General features: G+C 47.0%; 1 protein-coding gene across 1 annotated transcript; it reads left to right on the forward strand.

Moving 5' to 3' along the window:
- Window positions 1–149: 149 nt before the first annotated feature.
- ZNF276 (zinc finger protein 276) lies at window positions 150–14,329 on the forward strand. The gene is made up of 11 exons (XM_044269903.1): window positions 150–356; window positions 2,036–2,345; window positions 2,477–2,523; window positions 2,878–3,267; window positions 5,119–5,188; window positions 5,305–5,388; window positions 7,065–7,175; window positions 7,306–7,381; window positions 10,812–10,929; window positions 11,248–11,347; window positions 14,044–14,329. The coding sequence occupies exons 1-11, from the start codon at window positions 224–226 to the stop codon at window positions 14,309–14,311; spliced, it is 1,707 nt and encodes a 568-aa protein (XP_044125838.1). The 5' UTR covers window positions 150–223; the 3' UTR covers window positions 14,312–14,329.
- The last annotated feature ends 374 nt before the right edge of the window (window positions 14,330–14,703 follow it).

Below are 14,703 nucleotides of genomic sequence, written 5' to 3' on the forward strand. Positions count from 1 at the left end.
GCGACTTAAGGATAAAATTAGGGTGAATTTATTTATGATTTTTTTTGCTGTTGTTGTTGCAACCGTAAACTTGTAACTATTATGATGCCGTTCCCGAATCCGACTGTAATACCTACACATGGCCACTAGGGGGAGACATGCCCCCGGCAGTACGGAGCAGCCTCCTGTAGCCGAAGGCTGGATGGCGGCTCCCAGGCAGCCGCTCGGGGGGTGAGGCCGCGGGATGAAGCGGGATAGGCGCGGGCAGACTAAGGCCTGTCTTCGGAGGGCTCCCCGGGCCACCGCAAAGGAAACCACGCAAGTGCCCAGACAGCCGCCGCCTCCACTGATCCAGGAGCTTCCAGGGCCCAAAGCGGGTGAGGGGCGGGTGTGCTGGGGGTGCATGGCCTCCTTCTTCTTATTGAGCACTGGAGCTGCTGCAGAACCTCTCACGGGCTGCTGTCACTCACTAGACCTGTTAATAGACTGCACAAGAGTTTCTGCAGCAGCTGTGGTAGCTTTCTTTGCATTGCACTTGACCACCATGTAAATCTAGAGGTCACACGACGGGGGTGGTATGGTGACCACCACAAGAGTGACGTGACGGGGGTGGTATGGTGACCACCACACGAGTGACGCGACAGGGGTCGTATGGTGACCACCACACGAGTGACGTGACGGGGGTGGTATGGTGACCACCACAAGAGTGACGCGACAGGGGTCGTATGGTGACCACCACACGAGTGACGCGACGGGGGTGGTATGGTGACCACCACACGAGTGACGCGACGGGGGTGGTATGGTGACCACCACACGAGTGACGCGACGGGGGTGGTATGGTGACCACCACACGAGTGACGCGACGGGGGTGGTATGGTGACCACCACACGAGTCATATCATAGGGGTGGGGGCAGTAACTTCCAACCGAGCGCCATATTTTTCAGTGTATTTCGGCCAGAAGACTGGGGTCGGACACTGGTAAGACTTTGTTCACATTGCTTTTCGGTTGTTCTCCTGAGTTAGGTGACTCAGATAACGAAAGCGCCATTTCTGTCAAATCAGATAAACAGATGGCGCCTGACGGACCCCCTTTGACTATAATAGTTTACAGCGCCACCCATCAGTGCCATAGACGTGAGTGGAGCAGCGGTCACACCGGCGGCGCTACAGTCCACTCTCTTGGGTCACTCCAGGACTTTCCTTCAGGATTGCCGGCGGTCCCAGTGATCAGATACTTGTCCCCGATTGTCTGCAGAAGTATTAGTAGTGGGAAACCCTGCACATGCCGCTATATATCTTCCGTGCAAGATTAGGCGTGTATGTACACAGTGGCTGCACCAGCAGAATAGTGAGCGCAGCTCTGGAGTATAATACAGGATGTGACTCAGGATCAGTACAGGATAAGTAATGTATGTACACAGTGACTGCACCAGCAGAATAGTGAGTGCAGCTCTGGAGTATAATACAGGAGGTAACTCAGGATCAGTACAGGATAAGTAATGTATGTATACAGTGACTCCACCAGCAGAATAGTGAGTGCAGCTCTGGAGTATAATACAGGAGGTAACTCAGGATCAGTACAGGATAAGTAATGTATGTATACAGTGACTCCACCAGCAGAATAGTGAGTGCAGCTCCGGAGTATAATACAGGATGTAACTCAGGATCAGTACAGGATAAGTATTGTAATGTATGTACACAGTGACTGCACCAGCGGAATAGTGAGTGCAGCTCTGGAGTATAATGCAGGATGTAACTCAGGATCAGTACAGGATAAGTATTGTAATGTATGTACACAGTGACTGCACCAGCGGAATAGTGAGTACAGCTCTGGAGGATAATACAGGATATAACTCGGGATATGTAATTATGTACACAGTGACTGTACCAGCAGAATATTGAGTGCAGCTCTGGAGTATAATACAGGATGTAACTGAAGATCTGTACAGGATAAGTAAGGAGATATCCTTTGATGAGATATGACAGGAATATTAATAAAACCTTATCCCTGGTCTTTGGTAACACTTGCATTTCTGTTGTGTGCTTTACCTCCAGGCATTGGAAGAACCTTGGGCATTGGTTACTGCCGGCTGTGCCATGGGAAGTTCTCCTCCCGCAGTCTGCGCCAGGCCTTTGGGAAGGTGCCGGTCACCGGTCGGAGCTCAGAGAAGCAGAAGAGGATGGATCAGGTGTTCTTTGCTGACTTCCAGCAGCTGGTTGGCGTGTCGGTGCGACAGGACCCCCGGCTGCCCCAGTTTGTGTGTAAGGACTGCCATGCCCAGTTTTATAAGTGCCGCAGCGTGTTACGCACCTTCATACAAAGAGTGAACGCCTCCCCGACCACTCATCACAGCAGCACGACAGGGTGGGTGAAGTAAGGTAAACCACGTGTGTTGTGTGCGGCAGAAGCTTACAGCCCCCTCCGTAGACTCAGCGCTGGCCACAGTGGGGGCGTGACGCACAACATTTCTGACTTTTATCTGTATTGCATTTCAGTGGTAAAGTGCACAGTCCTGACAGTGTTACCGCAGGGCCCTGCGCAGGTAAGTGCCGCTTATCGCCCCATACCGTCGGTGTCTACTATTGGGAAGGGAGGGGGCCTCTAAGATCAGTTTTATGTCAGTAAGTTCTGCAACTTTCTAATAAAATTTGTGTTTCAGTTCCTCACTATTTTTAAAATCTTTGCTTGCTGTCAGTGAATGCAAACATGGCTTGCCTACAGAGGCTGAAAACCTGTACAGACCTATACTTCTCAGAGCTGAGAGTTTGCTACAGTTGTCCTGAGTCTAATCAGCCTGAGCACTAGGCCGATACATTTTACCTGCACTGATACATTGTAGCAAACTACCAGGCGTGTTCAGCTCATATGTGATTTCTGGGCACTTCTGTATTTTCAGATCTGATCACCTCGAGCCCCGAGTGCCTGCACGGTCTGGTTAGCTGGACCCATGGCCATGCAGGGGGTTGCCCCTCAGTGCCCAGCTTGCAGCAAGTGCTTTCCACGCAGTACAGTGGCATCATTCGGGCAGTATGGGGTTGCGGAGAGGGGCATGATTACATCATGGACACGGACTATGACCTCACTCCGGAGGTGCAGCCAAATGCAGGAAGTCCAAAGGCACCAAGTGGAAACGGAATTCATACAGTCAGCGAAGCTGCGGACACTGCCCCCTTAGGATACGTACTGCCGGACAGGGTGGAGACCGCTGTAGCTGATATTGGACGGGCAGGTAATCCTCCTGCACAGAGCAGATCGCTTGCACCGCTTCTGGAGGTACCCGTGGCTGGTAGGTATATGGTCGGACGCTACTTCTACAGGCACTGAGCATTGACTGTGAACGGGACCACCGGACCACCCGTCTCAAACTGCCTGGAGGGGGGGGGGGGACTGCTGAGTCTGGTGATGACATCTGCGTGAGAATACCCAGTAAGGGTGTATGCAGACCAGCTTCAGTTATCCAAGCCAACCGGGCGCCATCATCTTCATCACATCACACACTGACAGCAGAGCAAACATCATTGGCCCCTTCACACCCCATGCTGTAAATGTACAGAATGGCGAGTAGTACGTTCCCGCACCGTGCAGATTCAGCGTAGTGACGGCGTCAACTGTAACATACGGCTGACTCACTACTGCAATAGCCGAGATCCAAGCTAGATGTGATCCCTGCCTTTTAACCCCCCTTAGATGTCACGGTCAATGGTGACCGCAGCACCCTGCAGGACGATGGTTGCTAAGGCAGCTGGAGGCCTTACAGTGGCATCCGGGTCTGCCATGTATGGAAGCCTCTTAGGCAGGGTCTGAGTGTCGGTGTAAAACGGACAGGTGCAATACACTGCAATGACTATACTGCTGCAGTGTACTGTATCGGCAATTGGATCATTGTATGTCCAAGTCCCTGGGTGGGACTAAAACAATAAAAAGTCTCAATTTCAAGTAAAAAAATTAATAAAAAATCTGCAGTTTCCCTTTTATTATTGGTAAAACAAATCAAATAAAATAAACTGCTGGTAATTGTATCCCTGTGTTTGCAACGACCTGATCTTTAAAGGGCTCACCTTCCTTTTTTTTTTTTTTTTTGTATTGATGAAATTGGTTAAGTGTTTGGTTATAGCCCCAAAAAATGATATAACCAGTGATTAAAAAGCCAAGATAATACAAATAAAAACTAAAACCCATCCCCTAAAAATAAACCATCTGACAGCGGCCTCGATGGAAATAAAGCGGCGTCAGTGCAAATAAAAAAATTCAAACCGATTTAATGATGCAAAATTATTAAAATGTGAAAAAAAAACAATATAAATTTGGGATCATAATTACAGATGAGCGAATTTCATATTTTTAAATTCGTTCACACTTCGTTTGGTGATAAAAAGCAGAATTGCGTTATGGATTCCGTTACCACGGACCATAACGCAATTCTGTGACGGAATGCCTTTAGAGGCGTTCCGTTATACATTCCGTCATAATAGAAGTTTATGGGCTGCAAAACGGATCCGTCCTGTTTCTGTTATGCAGGGCAGGACGCTAAAGGCATTCCGTTATGCATTCCGTCCTAGAATTGCGTTATGGTCCGTGGTAACAGAATCCATAACGCAATTCACCTTTTACCACCAAACAAAGTGTCAGCGAATTTCATAAGTGGAAATTCGCTCATCTCTAATTATAATCCTTTCAACCTGCAGAATAAATGTATCATCATTGATACGACGTGGGGAGCCCGATTAAAAAAAAAAAAAAATTATAAAATGTGATAGAATAGCAGTTTTTGTTCGTCACCTCACAAAAAATAAAAATAAAGTGATCAAAAAGCCATATGTACCCATATGTGCAGCCCGTACTGCAAAAGACGAGCCCCACCCCCAGCTTAAGGACCCTTTGTGACTGCTGTAAAGGAGTAAAAAAAAATAACCCCAAAAAATAAAAGTATTGTGCAGGCTTCAGAGCTGAAATCTCCCAGCATTACCTGCTTATGCAGCATCTGCACAGAGCTTATTCACATTTATGATGCAGTAAACACGTTGGCTTGAAATGATTCACGTGTTAAATGTTTGCTGGTCTATTAGCGCCTGCACAGTGCAGTTTGTGCTTGCTCCAGGGTGGGCGCAGTGTTACTCTATGATGTCTCTTTCTGCAGGACAAGACGGAAGAACTTCTCCTGAGACTAACGACCCTGAAAAGGATGAGGGCAGCGAGCTTTCAGACGGGTGAGGATTCTCTTGTATGTATGACGGTTCTCTTTCCAGAGTGGAAGTTCAGACTGGGTTATACTGGTAACCAGAACGCATTAGTGTCTACAGTAATGGTGCTTCCTTTCACACAGTGATTCCCACAGCAAAGATGATGGAGATGAGAGAGGAGACGTCTTGTCTTCAGATGACTCCTTTGAACCATATCCAGAAAAGAGGTAAAGTCCCTCCTGGGCCGGTGTGTGTGCAGGTTTCATCATTGTCGTTAAAGGGGTTGTCTCATCATGGACATCGCTAGGATATGCCTCCATTGTCTTATAGGTGCGGGTCCCACCGCTGGAACCCACACTTATATCGAGAACGGAGCCCCGCAAGGTGGTGGCTGGAGGACTCTGGTCCGGCCACCACCAAGCCGGCTCCCCATAGAAGTGAATGGAAGCATGCCCCCGCTCCTATTCATTTCTATGTGGCTTTTTTCGCGAAGGGGCAGGGAAGGGGGCATGGTTATCTCGACTTGAAGCAAGGAGGCCGCTGCCCCCTTGACTTCAAGCATGACTAGAAAGTAGCGCGGGCAGGGAATAAAAGAACGTTTTCGGAGCTTTTACCACATCTGACTGCTGAACGAAAATAATCATTAGAAACGCACTGCGGGCTACTTTCAGGTACTGCTGGCGGCTTGGGATGGTTTTTGGAGGTGACAGGTTCCCTTTAAGCCACATTGTTAATGGTAAGGTAAGGATTGAGCTTTAATGAGTATTTATAATGTGAGAGAGCAGAGATAAGGAGTCAGTCTGCTCCTCAGATGACGGAAAAGACAGAAAATCCACAGGCAGCTAGTAGAGCGTCTCGGCTATGTACACAAAAAAATAATCCGTCTTGAACACCATTGAAAGTCAATGGAGGACGGATCCGTTTTCTATTGTGCCAGATTGTGTAATAGAAAACGGATCCGTCCCCATCGACTTACATTGTGTGCCAGGACGGATCCGTTTGGCTCAGTTTCGTCAGACGGACACTAAAACGCTGCAAGCGGAATGGAGACTGAACGGAGGCAAACTGATGCATTCTGAGCGGATCCTTTTCCATTCAGAAGGCATTAGGGCAAAACGGATCCGTTACAATAATACAACCGCATGCATCCGTCATGATCGGATCCGTTTGTATTATCTGTAACCTAGCCGTGACGGATCAGTCATGAACTCCATTTAAAGTCAATGGGAAACGGATCCGTTTTCTATTGTGCCAGATTGTGTCAGAGAAAACGGATCCGTCCCCATTGACTTACATTGTGTGCCAGGATGGATCCGTTTGGCTCAGTTTCGTCAAGTGGACAGCAAAACGCTGCAGGCAGCCTCCAGAGCGGAATGGAGACTGGTCGGAGGCAAACTGATGCATTGTGAGCGGATCCTTTTCCATTCAGAATGCATTAGGGCAAAACTGATTCTGAGAGCCCTGAACGGGTCTGACAAACGGAAACCAAAACGCCAGTGTGAAAGTAGCCTAAACCGCAAACACCGCTGCTGCTTCCTGCAATGTCTGTCCAGACTTAAACCGCCGGCCATGCTAACAGCAGCTCGGCCTTCCTTTGAAAACAATGGGAGGAATCCGCTCCAAATTTCCTGCGGGTAAATCCACCATGTTGGTTCCTGAGCATAGCAAATCTGCCTGATTATAGAGCGGGGGGAATACCACTGTGTAATGTGACATTTGTGCTCCAAAGCTGAGTGACTAACCCACTGGACCATGCGGCGGCCACCCAGCTTTCCTGGTAATAGATATAACTATGAAACAGCTAATAAAAGGAGGGGAGACATCAGCGACCTGGTGAATATACTGAGGCTTCTGTAATGTTTTGTTTATTGTATAGAGTATATCTGTCTCTTACGAATTCTAGGCCTCCTCCCAGAAAGACCAGACTGAGGAAAGCCCAGAAGGCCAAAGAGCCCAAAATAAGAAAGAAGCCAGGACCTAAACCGGGCTGGAAGAAGAAGATTAAGCGAGAACGGTCAGTGTCATGTCTGTGTCCTGATATCTCACACTCATAGACCGAAGTACCAGCATGAAACATTAGAGGGCAGCAGAGTCCAAGTTATGTATTTCTACTGTATCTCAATGGTCTGTTCTGTGTTTTACAGCGAGGAGCTTCCCACTATCTACAAGTGTCCTTACCAAGGCTGCACTGCTGTGTATAGAGGAGCTGATGGTATGAAGGTAAATCGCTGCTGTGGAAGAAGCTTCAAACATAGGTGGCATTCCACTGCTTTCCCTTACGTAGTCTGTGGCCACCACTAGGGGGAGCTTATTCCCAAACCAATGTACACAGACGAGTGATATTTTTATGACCACCATTTAATATACAGTCAGGTCCATTAAATATTGGGACATCGACACAATTCTAACATTTTTGGCTCTATACACCACCACAATGGAGTTGAAATGAAACCAACAAGATGTGCTTTACCTGCAGACTGTCAGCTTTAATCTGAGGGTATTTACATCCAAATCAGGTGAACGGTGCAGGAATTACAGCAGTTTGTATATGTGCCTCCCACTTGTTAAGGGTACCAAAAGTAATGGGACAATTGGCCTCTCAGCTGTTCCATGGCCGGTGTGTGTTATTCCCTCATTATCCCAATTACAATGAGCAGATAAAGGTCCAGAGTTCATTTCCAGTCTGCTATTTGAATTTGGAATCTGTTGCTGTCAACTCTCAAGATGAGATCCAAAGAGCGGTCACTATCAGTGAAGCCATCATTAGGCTGAAAAAACAAACCCATCAGAGGGATAGCAAAAACATTAGGCGTGGCCAATACAACAGTTTGGAACATCCTAAAAAAGAAGGAACGCACCGGTGAGCTCAGCAACACCAAAAGACCCGGAAGACCACAGAAAACAACTGTGGTGGATGACCAAAGAATTCTTTCCCTGGTGAAGAAAACGCCCTTCACAACAGGTGGCCAGATCAAGAACACTCTCCAGGAGGTAGGTGTATGTGTGTCAAAGCCAACAATCAGGAGAAGACTTTACCAGAGTGACTACAGAGGGTTCACCACAAGATGGAAACCATTGATGAGCCTCAAAAACAGGAAGGCCGGATTAGTTTGCCAAACAACATCTAATAAAGCCTTCACAGTTCTGGAAGAACATCCTATGGACGGATGAGACCAAGATCAACTTGTACCAGAGTGATGGGACGAGAAGAGTATGGAGAAGGAAAGGAACTGCTCATGATCCTAAGCATACCACCTCATCAGTGAAGCATGGTGGTGGTAGTGTCATGGCGTGGGCATGTATGGCTGCCAATGGAACTGGCTTCTCTTGTATTTATTGATGATGTGACTGCTGACAAAAGCCGCAGGATGAATTCTGAAGTGTTTCGGGCAAAATTATCTGCTCATATTCAGCCAAATGCTTCAGAACTCATTGGACGGCGCTTCACAGTGCAGATGGACAATGACCCAAAGCATACTGCAAAAGCAACCAAAGAGTTTTTTAAGGGAAAGAAGTGAAATGTTCTGCAATGGCCGAGTCAATTACCGGACCTGAATCCGATTGAGCATGTATTTCACTTGCTGAAGACAAAACTGAAGGGAAAATGCCCCAAGAACAAGCAGGAACTGAAGACAGTTGCAGTAGAGGCCTGGCAGAGCCTCACCAGGGATGAAACCCAGCGTCTGGTGATGTCTATGCGTTCCAGACTTCAGGCTGTAATTGACTGCAAAGGATTTGCAACCAAGTATTAAAAAGTGAAAGTTTAATTTATGATTCTTATTCTGTCCCATTACTTTTGGTCCCTTAACAAGTGGGAGGCACATATGCAAACTGCTGTAATTCCTGCACCGTTCACCTGATTTGGATGTAAATACCCTGAAATTACAGCTGACAGTATGCAGGTAAAGCTGACAGTCTGCAGGTAAAGCACATCTTGTTAGTTTCATTTCAAATCCATTGTGGTGGTGTATAGAGCCAAAAATGTTAGAATTGTGTCAGTGTCCCAATATTTATGGACCTGGCTGTACATACACGGTAACCCCCGTGTGCCGGGCCGGGGGTGACTATCGGGTCCTGGTAGGTTGTCACCGGTATCTGGAGCTGCTGGAGGGGCCTGAGGGGAGGATCTATAGAGAGAACACTACTATCAAGGTGGTTCCAGAGATGCTCATTTGGGTTCATGTCTTGGGAATTAGAGGACCAATGTCAGACATTTCCAGCCGTGTGACATGTCGCATTCTCTTGCTGGACAGTGCGGAGAAGGCAACCCTGTGCCAATCAGTGCCAGTCCGATTCTGGTACTGCGGCACAAATTGAAGCCTTTTCAGCCAATGCAACTTTGTTAGGAGCTTCAGCGAACAAACTGCAGCCATTGCTGGAAGAACACAAGCTGGTGGTGGCAGCGTTATGGTTTGGGGAAGGTTTTTGTGGCAGTAGGGTTCGCCCCCTGGTTCATTTTGGCGGTGAGCTGCTCCACTGTGGTGTGTCGATCCATCCTCACGCACCTTCATAGCCGAATAGGGCTGCAGCTATCGATTATAGTAATCCAGTACTCTACCGATTAATCCAGTACTCTAATAAGAAAAAGAACTTGGAAAAACGTTTTCCTCTATGAAAACTCATCAGCACCATCAGGATTTTTTTGTGTCGAGTTACTTGATTTAATTGAGTAATTGTTTCAGCCCTATAGCCAACGTTCACTTCTCACATCAGTGGCACGTGGTGCTCTGCAGTTTCCACGTCTCATTCACAATGATGCAATGTGCCCACTCACAGCATTTGATTAATTTCACCACAGCAGCACATGGACAGTTCACACTGCGCAGTTTCAGAAAGCCAATAATCATCCCTTCTTGCAGCCTATCACATCCCTTATACACCTACCAAGCCAGGAGATGTGACTTCCTTCATGAGCTACGCACGGCCGACGTCGGAAGTGGTCAGAATAATGGGACTCGACGGTGTATCATTGGTTTCATAGAACTGAGACTATGTAGTCAGAACATTTTGATTTCTGTCTTGTTTCACGCAGCCATGGGTGGCATTAGATTTGACCAGACAGTAATTGGTTATTCTGTATCTGTGACGTACACTGTATACTTGTCATCCCATTTTATTGTCTAATACGTATTGGAACAACATGGCTGCTTTCTTCTGAAAACAGTGCCACACCTTAACAGTTGGGCTATGTGTGGTATTGCAATGAATCCACATTCACTGCAGTGGAGCTGAGCTGCAATGCCGGGCACAACCCGTGGACAGGGGCGGTGCTGGTAGAAAACAGCCACGTTCTTATAATCTTGAACAACTTCTTTAAAGGGGTTTTCCTCTTTTGCTATATTGATTACCTATCCTCAGGATAGTTCATCCATATCATATCAGCGGGGGACCTGCACCCCTGCCAATCAGCTATTTGAAGAGAGCACAGCGCTTTGTTCTCTATGTACCCGCTCCCCATCGACATTGCAGCAGCGAGCTGATGTAATTACAGCTCCTCCCTTCCATTGAAGTGAATGGGATCGGAGAGTTGTAATTACACCTGCATTGTCAACTGCGAGCAGCCCATACAACCCCTCAAATACTGTACTAGAGATAATCACGCTCACTTTTTCTTGGACTGTTCATTTAATTCATGATTACATTTTTATAGAAACACATTAAGGAGCATCATGAAGAGGTGCGGGAGCGGCCGTGCCCTCATCCCGGCTGTAACAAGGTGTTCATGATAGACCGCTACCTGCAGCGGCATGTCAAGCTGATTCATACTGGTGAGTGGTGTCTGCACTAAAACATGTAAGGGGATCTTTCACACGAGCGTGCCCCCTTCGGGAATCACGCTCCATGTGAGAAAGAGATTGTGCGGTCAGTACTACAGAAGCTGTGTGACGGAATCATACTGACATAAAGCTGTCGGTATGATTCCGGGTACACAGAATAATCAGTTATGATAATGAGATGTGCTTCAGTAGTACTGACCGCACAATCTCTTTCTCACACGGAGCGTGATTCCCGAAGGGGGCCTAAGACTTCATATCTTCTGCCTACTAATGCGCCCCCCCCCCCCCCCACCTATTTTCTTCCCTCAGAGGAGAGAAATTACATCTGTGACCAGTGTGGACAAGCATTCAAGCAAAGGAAGCATTTATCTGTGCATCAGATGAGGCACTCAGGAGCTAAACCCTTACAGTAAGTGGAATCCACACACTCAGCATAAAGCAGGGATGTCAAACTCGTGGCCCTCCAGCTGTTGCAAAACTACAACTCCCATCATGCCTGGGCATACTACAGCTATCAGGGAATGATGGGAGTTGTAGTTTTGCAACATCTGGAGGGCCATGAGTTTGACATCCATGGCATAAAGGGTTGTCTGAGAAAAATCTTAAAAATCTGGAACACCCCTCCCCCATAGGCTAAAATAAAGTGTTAGACTCCCCTCTTTTGTCAGTGCCATTCTCTGCGCCAGTCCTCCTACAGCAGTGACGTGACTGTGTACGGCAGGCATCCTCAAACTGTGGCCCTCCAGCTGTTGCAAAACTACAACTCCCAGCATGCCCGAACAGCCTACAGCAGGGCATTGTGGGAGTTGTAGTTTTACAACAGCTGGAGGGCCGCAGTTTGAGGATGCCTGGTGTACGGCGTGAGTGGCTGCAGTGGTCACATGCCATTTACTAAAGACAGAAGGACTGGACCGGCTGAACTGGAGAAAAAGGAGAGTATAATTTTTTTTATTTTAGCCAGTTGGGGGGCTTGGCTGAGATTTTTTAGGGGGTTGTCCTGCCATTAAATATCATTCATTTTACAGATCATAAAAAAATGATGCACATTTGCCAAATACATGGGGTTGTCCTGCCTTTACTAAGTGATGACCTATCCTCAGCGCTGGTTGACGGAGGTCCGATAGCCCCACCAGTAAGCTGTTTGGGTGTAGCTGTTCACCTTGTATAGGAGGGAGCTGGTTACTACAGTGCAGCTCTCATTGATGGCCATAACTTAGTAAAGGCTGGAGAACCCCTTTATGACTAATGCTCTAATGAAGAGTCTTCACATTACCTATAGTGCCACGTGGTGTTCAGAGGATATAGAAAAGTGCACATCCACCTAGTTCGCCCATTCTCCCCTTAGCCAGGTCTCTGCAGGGCAGCCAACAGAAATACTTTCTGCTCTGTTTGTCAGGGAATTCAGCTTTATCATGTATTGAAGACTAATGTATTGTGATTGTCAATTGCTGGCTTAATTCATTTTTCCATCGCATTATACACTGCTGGGTTCCATGGTTACGACCACCCTGCAATCCAGCAGCGGTGGTCGTGCTTGCACACTAGGAAAAGGCACAGGCATCTCTGGTGGCCGGGACCATGAGAGTGCTCGTAGACATGCATGCGCAGCAGATCCATCCTGACCACCTCGTATCTGTGCTGCAGCGGTGGTTGTAACATCTAGATCCAATCAGTGTATAATGTGATGGAAAAAATGAATGACGCCAGCAAAGGAGGAAATATGGACAATCACAATACATTAGTAAGTGCCTGGTATAAACTCTGTCTACATGATAAATGCCATCACTCTTCCTAGGCCAATGGCGTCACCTGGCCTAGGCACAGCTCGGACCCATTCAAGTGCCGGGAGTCAGACCCCCCCCCGATCTGATATTGATGAGCTATCCTGAGTATAGGTCATCAATATAGAAAACCCTCATAACCACATATAAATTGACAATATGCTTCATATTTTATATTTTTTGTTCTTCAGCTTTCTACATGCATTGTATTTCAGTTATCATTTTCAAGATTTCTCCTAGTTGTCAGTGAGTGTTAGCATGTCCTTGTGACCCCGGGACATAACTAGTTTGTGTATCAGAGCTGTGTCTTGTGACATGTTTCCATTCACTGACAACAAGACAGCTACAAACCAACCAGTTGTACATAAGGACAGTGGGGCTGTAAAGAAATACATGTTCAGAGTCACTAAAAGCAAGCAGGAAAAACGTGCAGACCTTTCCCTTCAGTGAGTAGGATTCCCTTCAGTGTACCTGGAAGCTCAGTCTTGCCCTTTCTTCCATAATCCCCGAGTAGTCTGATCCTGCAGTCTTAGGCTGGTTTCACACGAGCAAGTGTCCTCCTCCGGATTCGCAGCGCAGCACCCATCCTGAAGTTCCAGCACTGCTGGGGTCACATAGCATTATATTGATTTATGATGCTATGTAAACCTTACACTTCTGGAATGTATTGGATAATGCTGTCCGTGTTATCCAATACATTCCAGAACTGTAAGGGTTACATAGCATCAAAAATAAATATAATGCTATGCGACCCCAGCAGTGCTGCGCTGCGAGTCTGGAGCGTGACACTCGCTCATGTGAAACCAGCCTTAGGATACGTCTACACGAAGACAATAGGGTGCAACTACAGTTGAAATTTTTTGTAATGATAGTCAATGGTGTTGAACTGCAACGTGACAATCGCACAAAAATCCAACTTGGAATTATTTTTGTGCGACCGTCGTGTCAGTCGCAGCGCGACACCATTGACTATCATTACAAAAAATGTCATGCAACGTACCTTTTCTTCGGGTTTGGGATCGGTGTTGTGTAGATTTTTTTTTTTTACTTTCCTTCATGTTTGGAGATCCTACAAAAATAAAGGAAGACACACGAAAACAAAAACGGACACAGATCACGGAAGCCCTTTTTGCAGACCGCAAAAAAATACTGTTGCGTGCAGGACAGATAGAGGTGTGACCGCAAGATCAGACTCCAAGGAGTGAGTTTGTAGTCTGGAACCATCGGGATACTTGGGTCGGCATAGGAGCTGTAGGTTTTGGATACCTATGCTTATGATAAATATAAAATGCTACGTCCTAATGCTCCTATTTCTTTACGTCAGATGTGAAGTGTGTGGTTTCCAGTGCAGGCAGAGGGCTTCACTCAAATACCACATGACCAAGCACAAGGCCGAGGCCGATCTGGAATTTGCGTGTGACCAGTGTGGGAAGCGCTTTGAGAAGGCCCATAACCTCAATGTTCACATGTCGATGGTTCATCCACTCACCCAGAGCCCTGCAAAGCCCCCGGATACAGAACCTGACACCCCCTCAGGGACTATGGAAGGACAAGCAATGAAGCCAGAATTAGCACAACAGCTCGGCAGCTGAGGACTGGTTTGTGTGTGTGTGTGTGTGTGAGGAAAAACACGAGAGGTAGCGCTTTTACGTTTTTATATTGTTTTTAAGGTTTTTTTGTACAGGACACCGAGTGCATACAGTATTTCCACTCTTTTTACACAGTGCCCACATGGCAGAGAGCCCTTCTAGGGGCACCAGAGTGACTTCATTGTTTGGTCCAAGCACTGTGATAAGGTTAGGGCTGGTTTCACACCTGACTTCTTGCCGTTCTGGTGTCACAGCCTAAGGCCTGATGCACACGAACGTACTTTCTTTCCGTGTCCGTTTTTTTTTTTGTGGACCGTATACGGAACAATTCATTTCAATGGCTCTGCAAAAAAAAACCTGAAGTTATTATTCCGTGTGCATTCTATGTCCGTTCT

The sequence above is a fragment of the Bufo gargarizans genome, chromosome 10 (assembly GCF_014858855.1).
Source record: "Bufo gargarizans isolate SCDJY-AF-19 chromosome 10, ASM1485885v1, whole genome shotgun sequence".
Classification (NCBI taxonomy): Eukaryota; Metazoa; Chordata; class Amphibia; order Anura; family Bufonidae; genus Bufo; species Bufo gargarizans.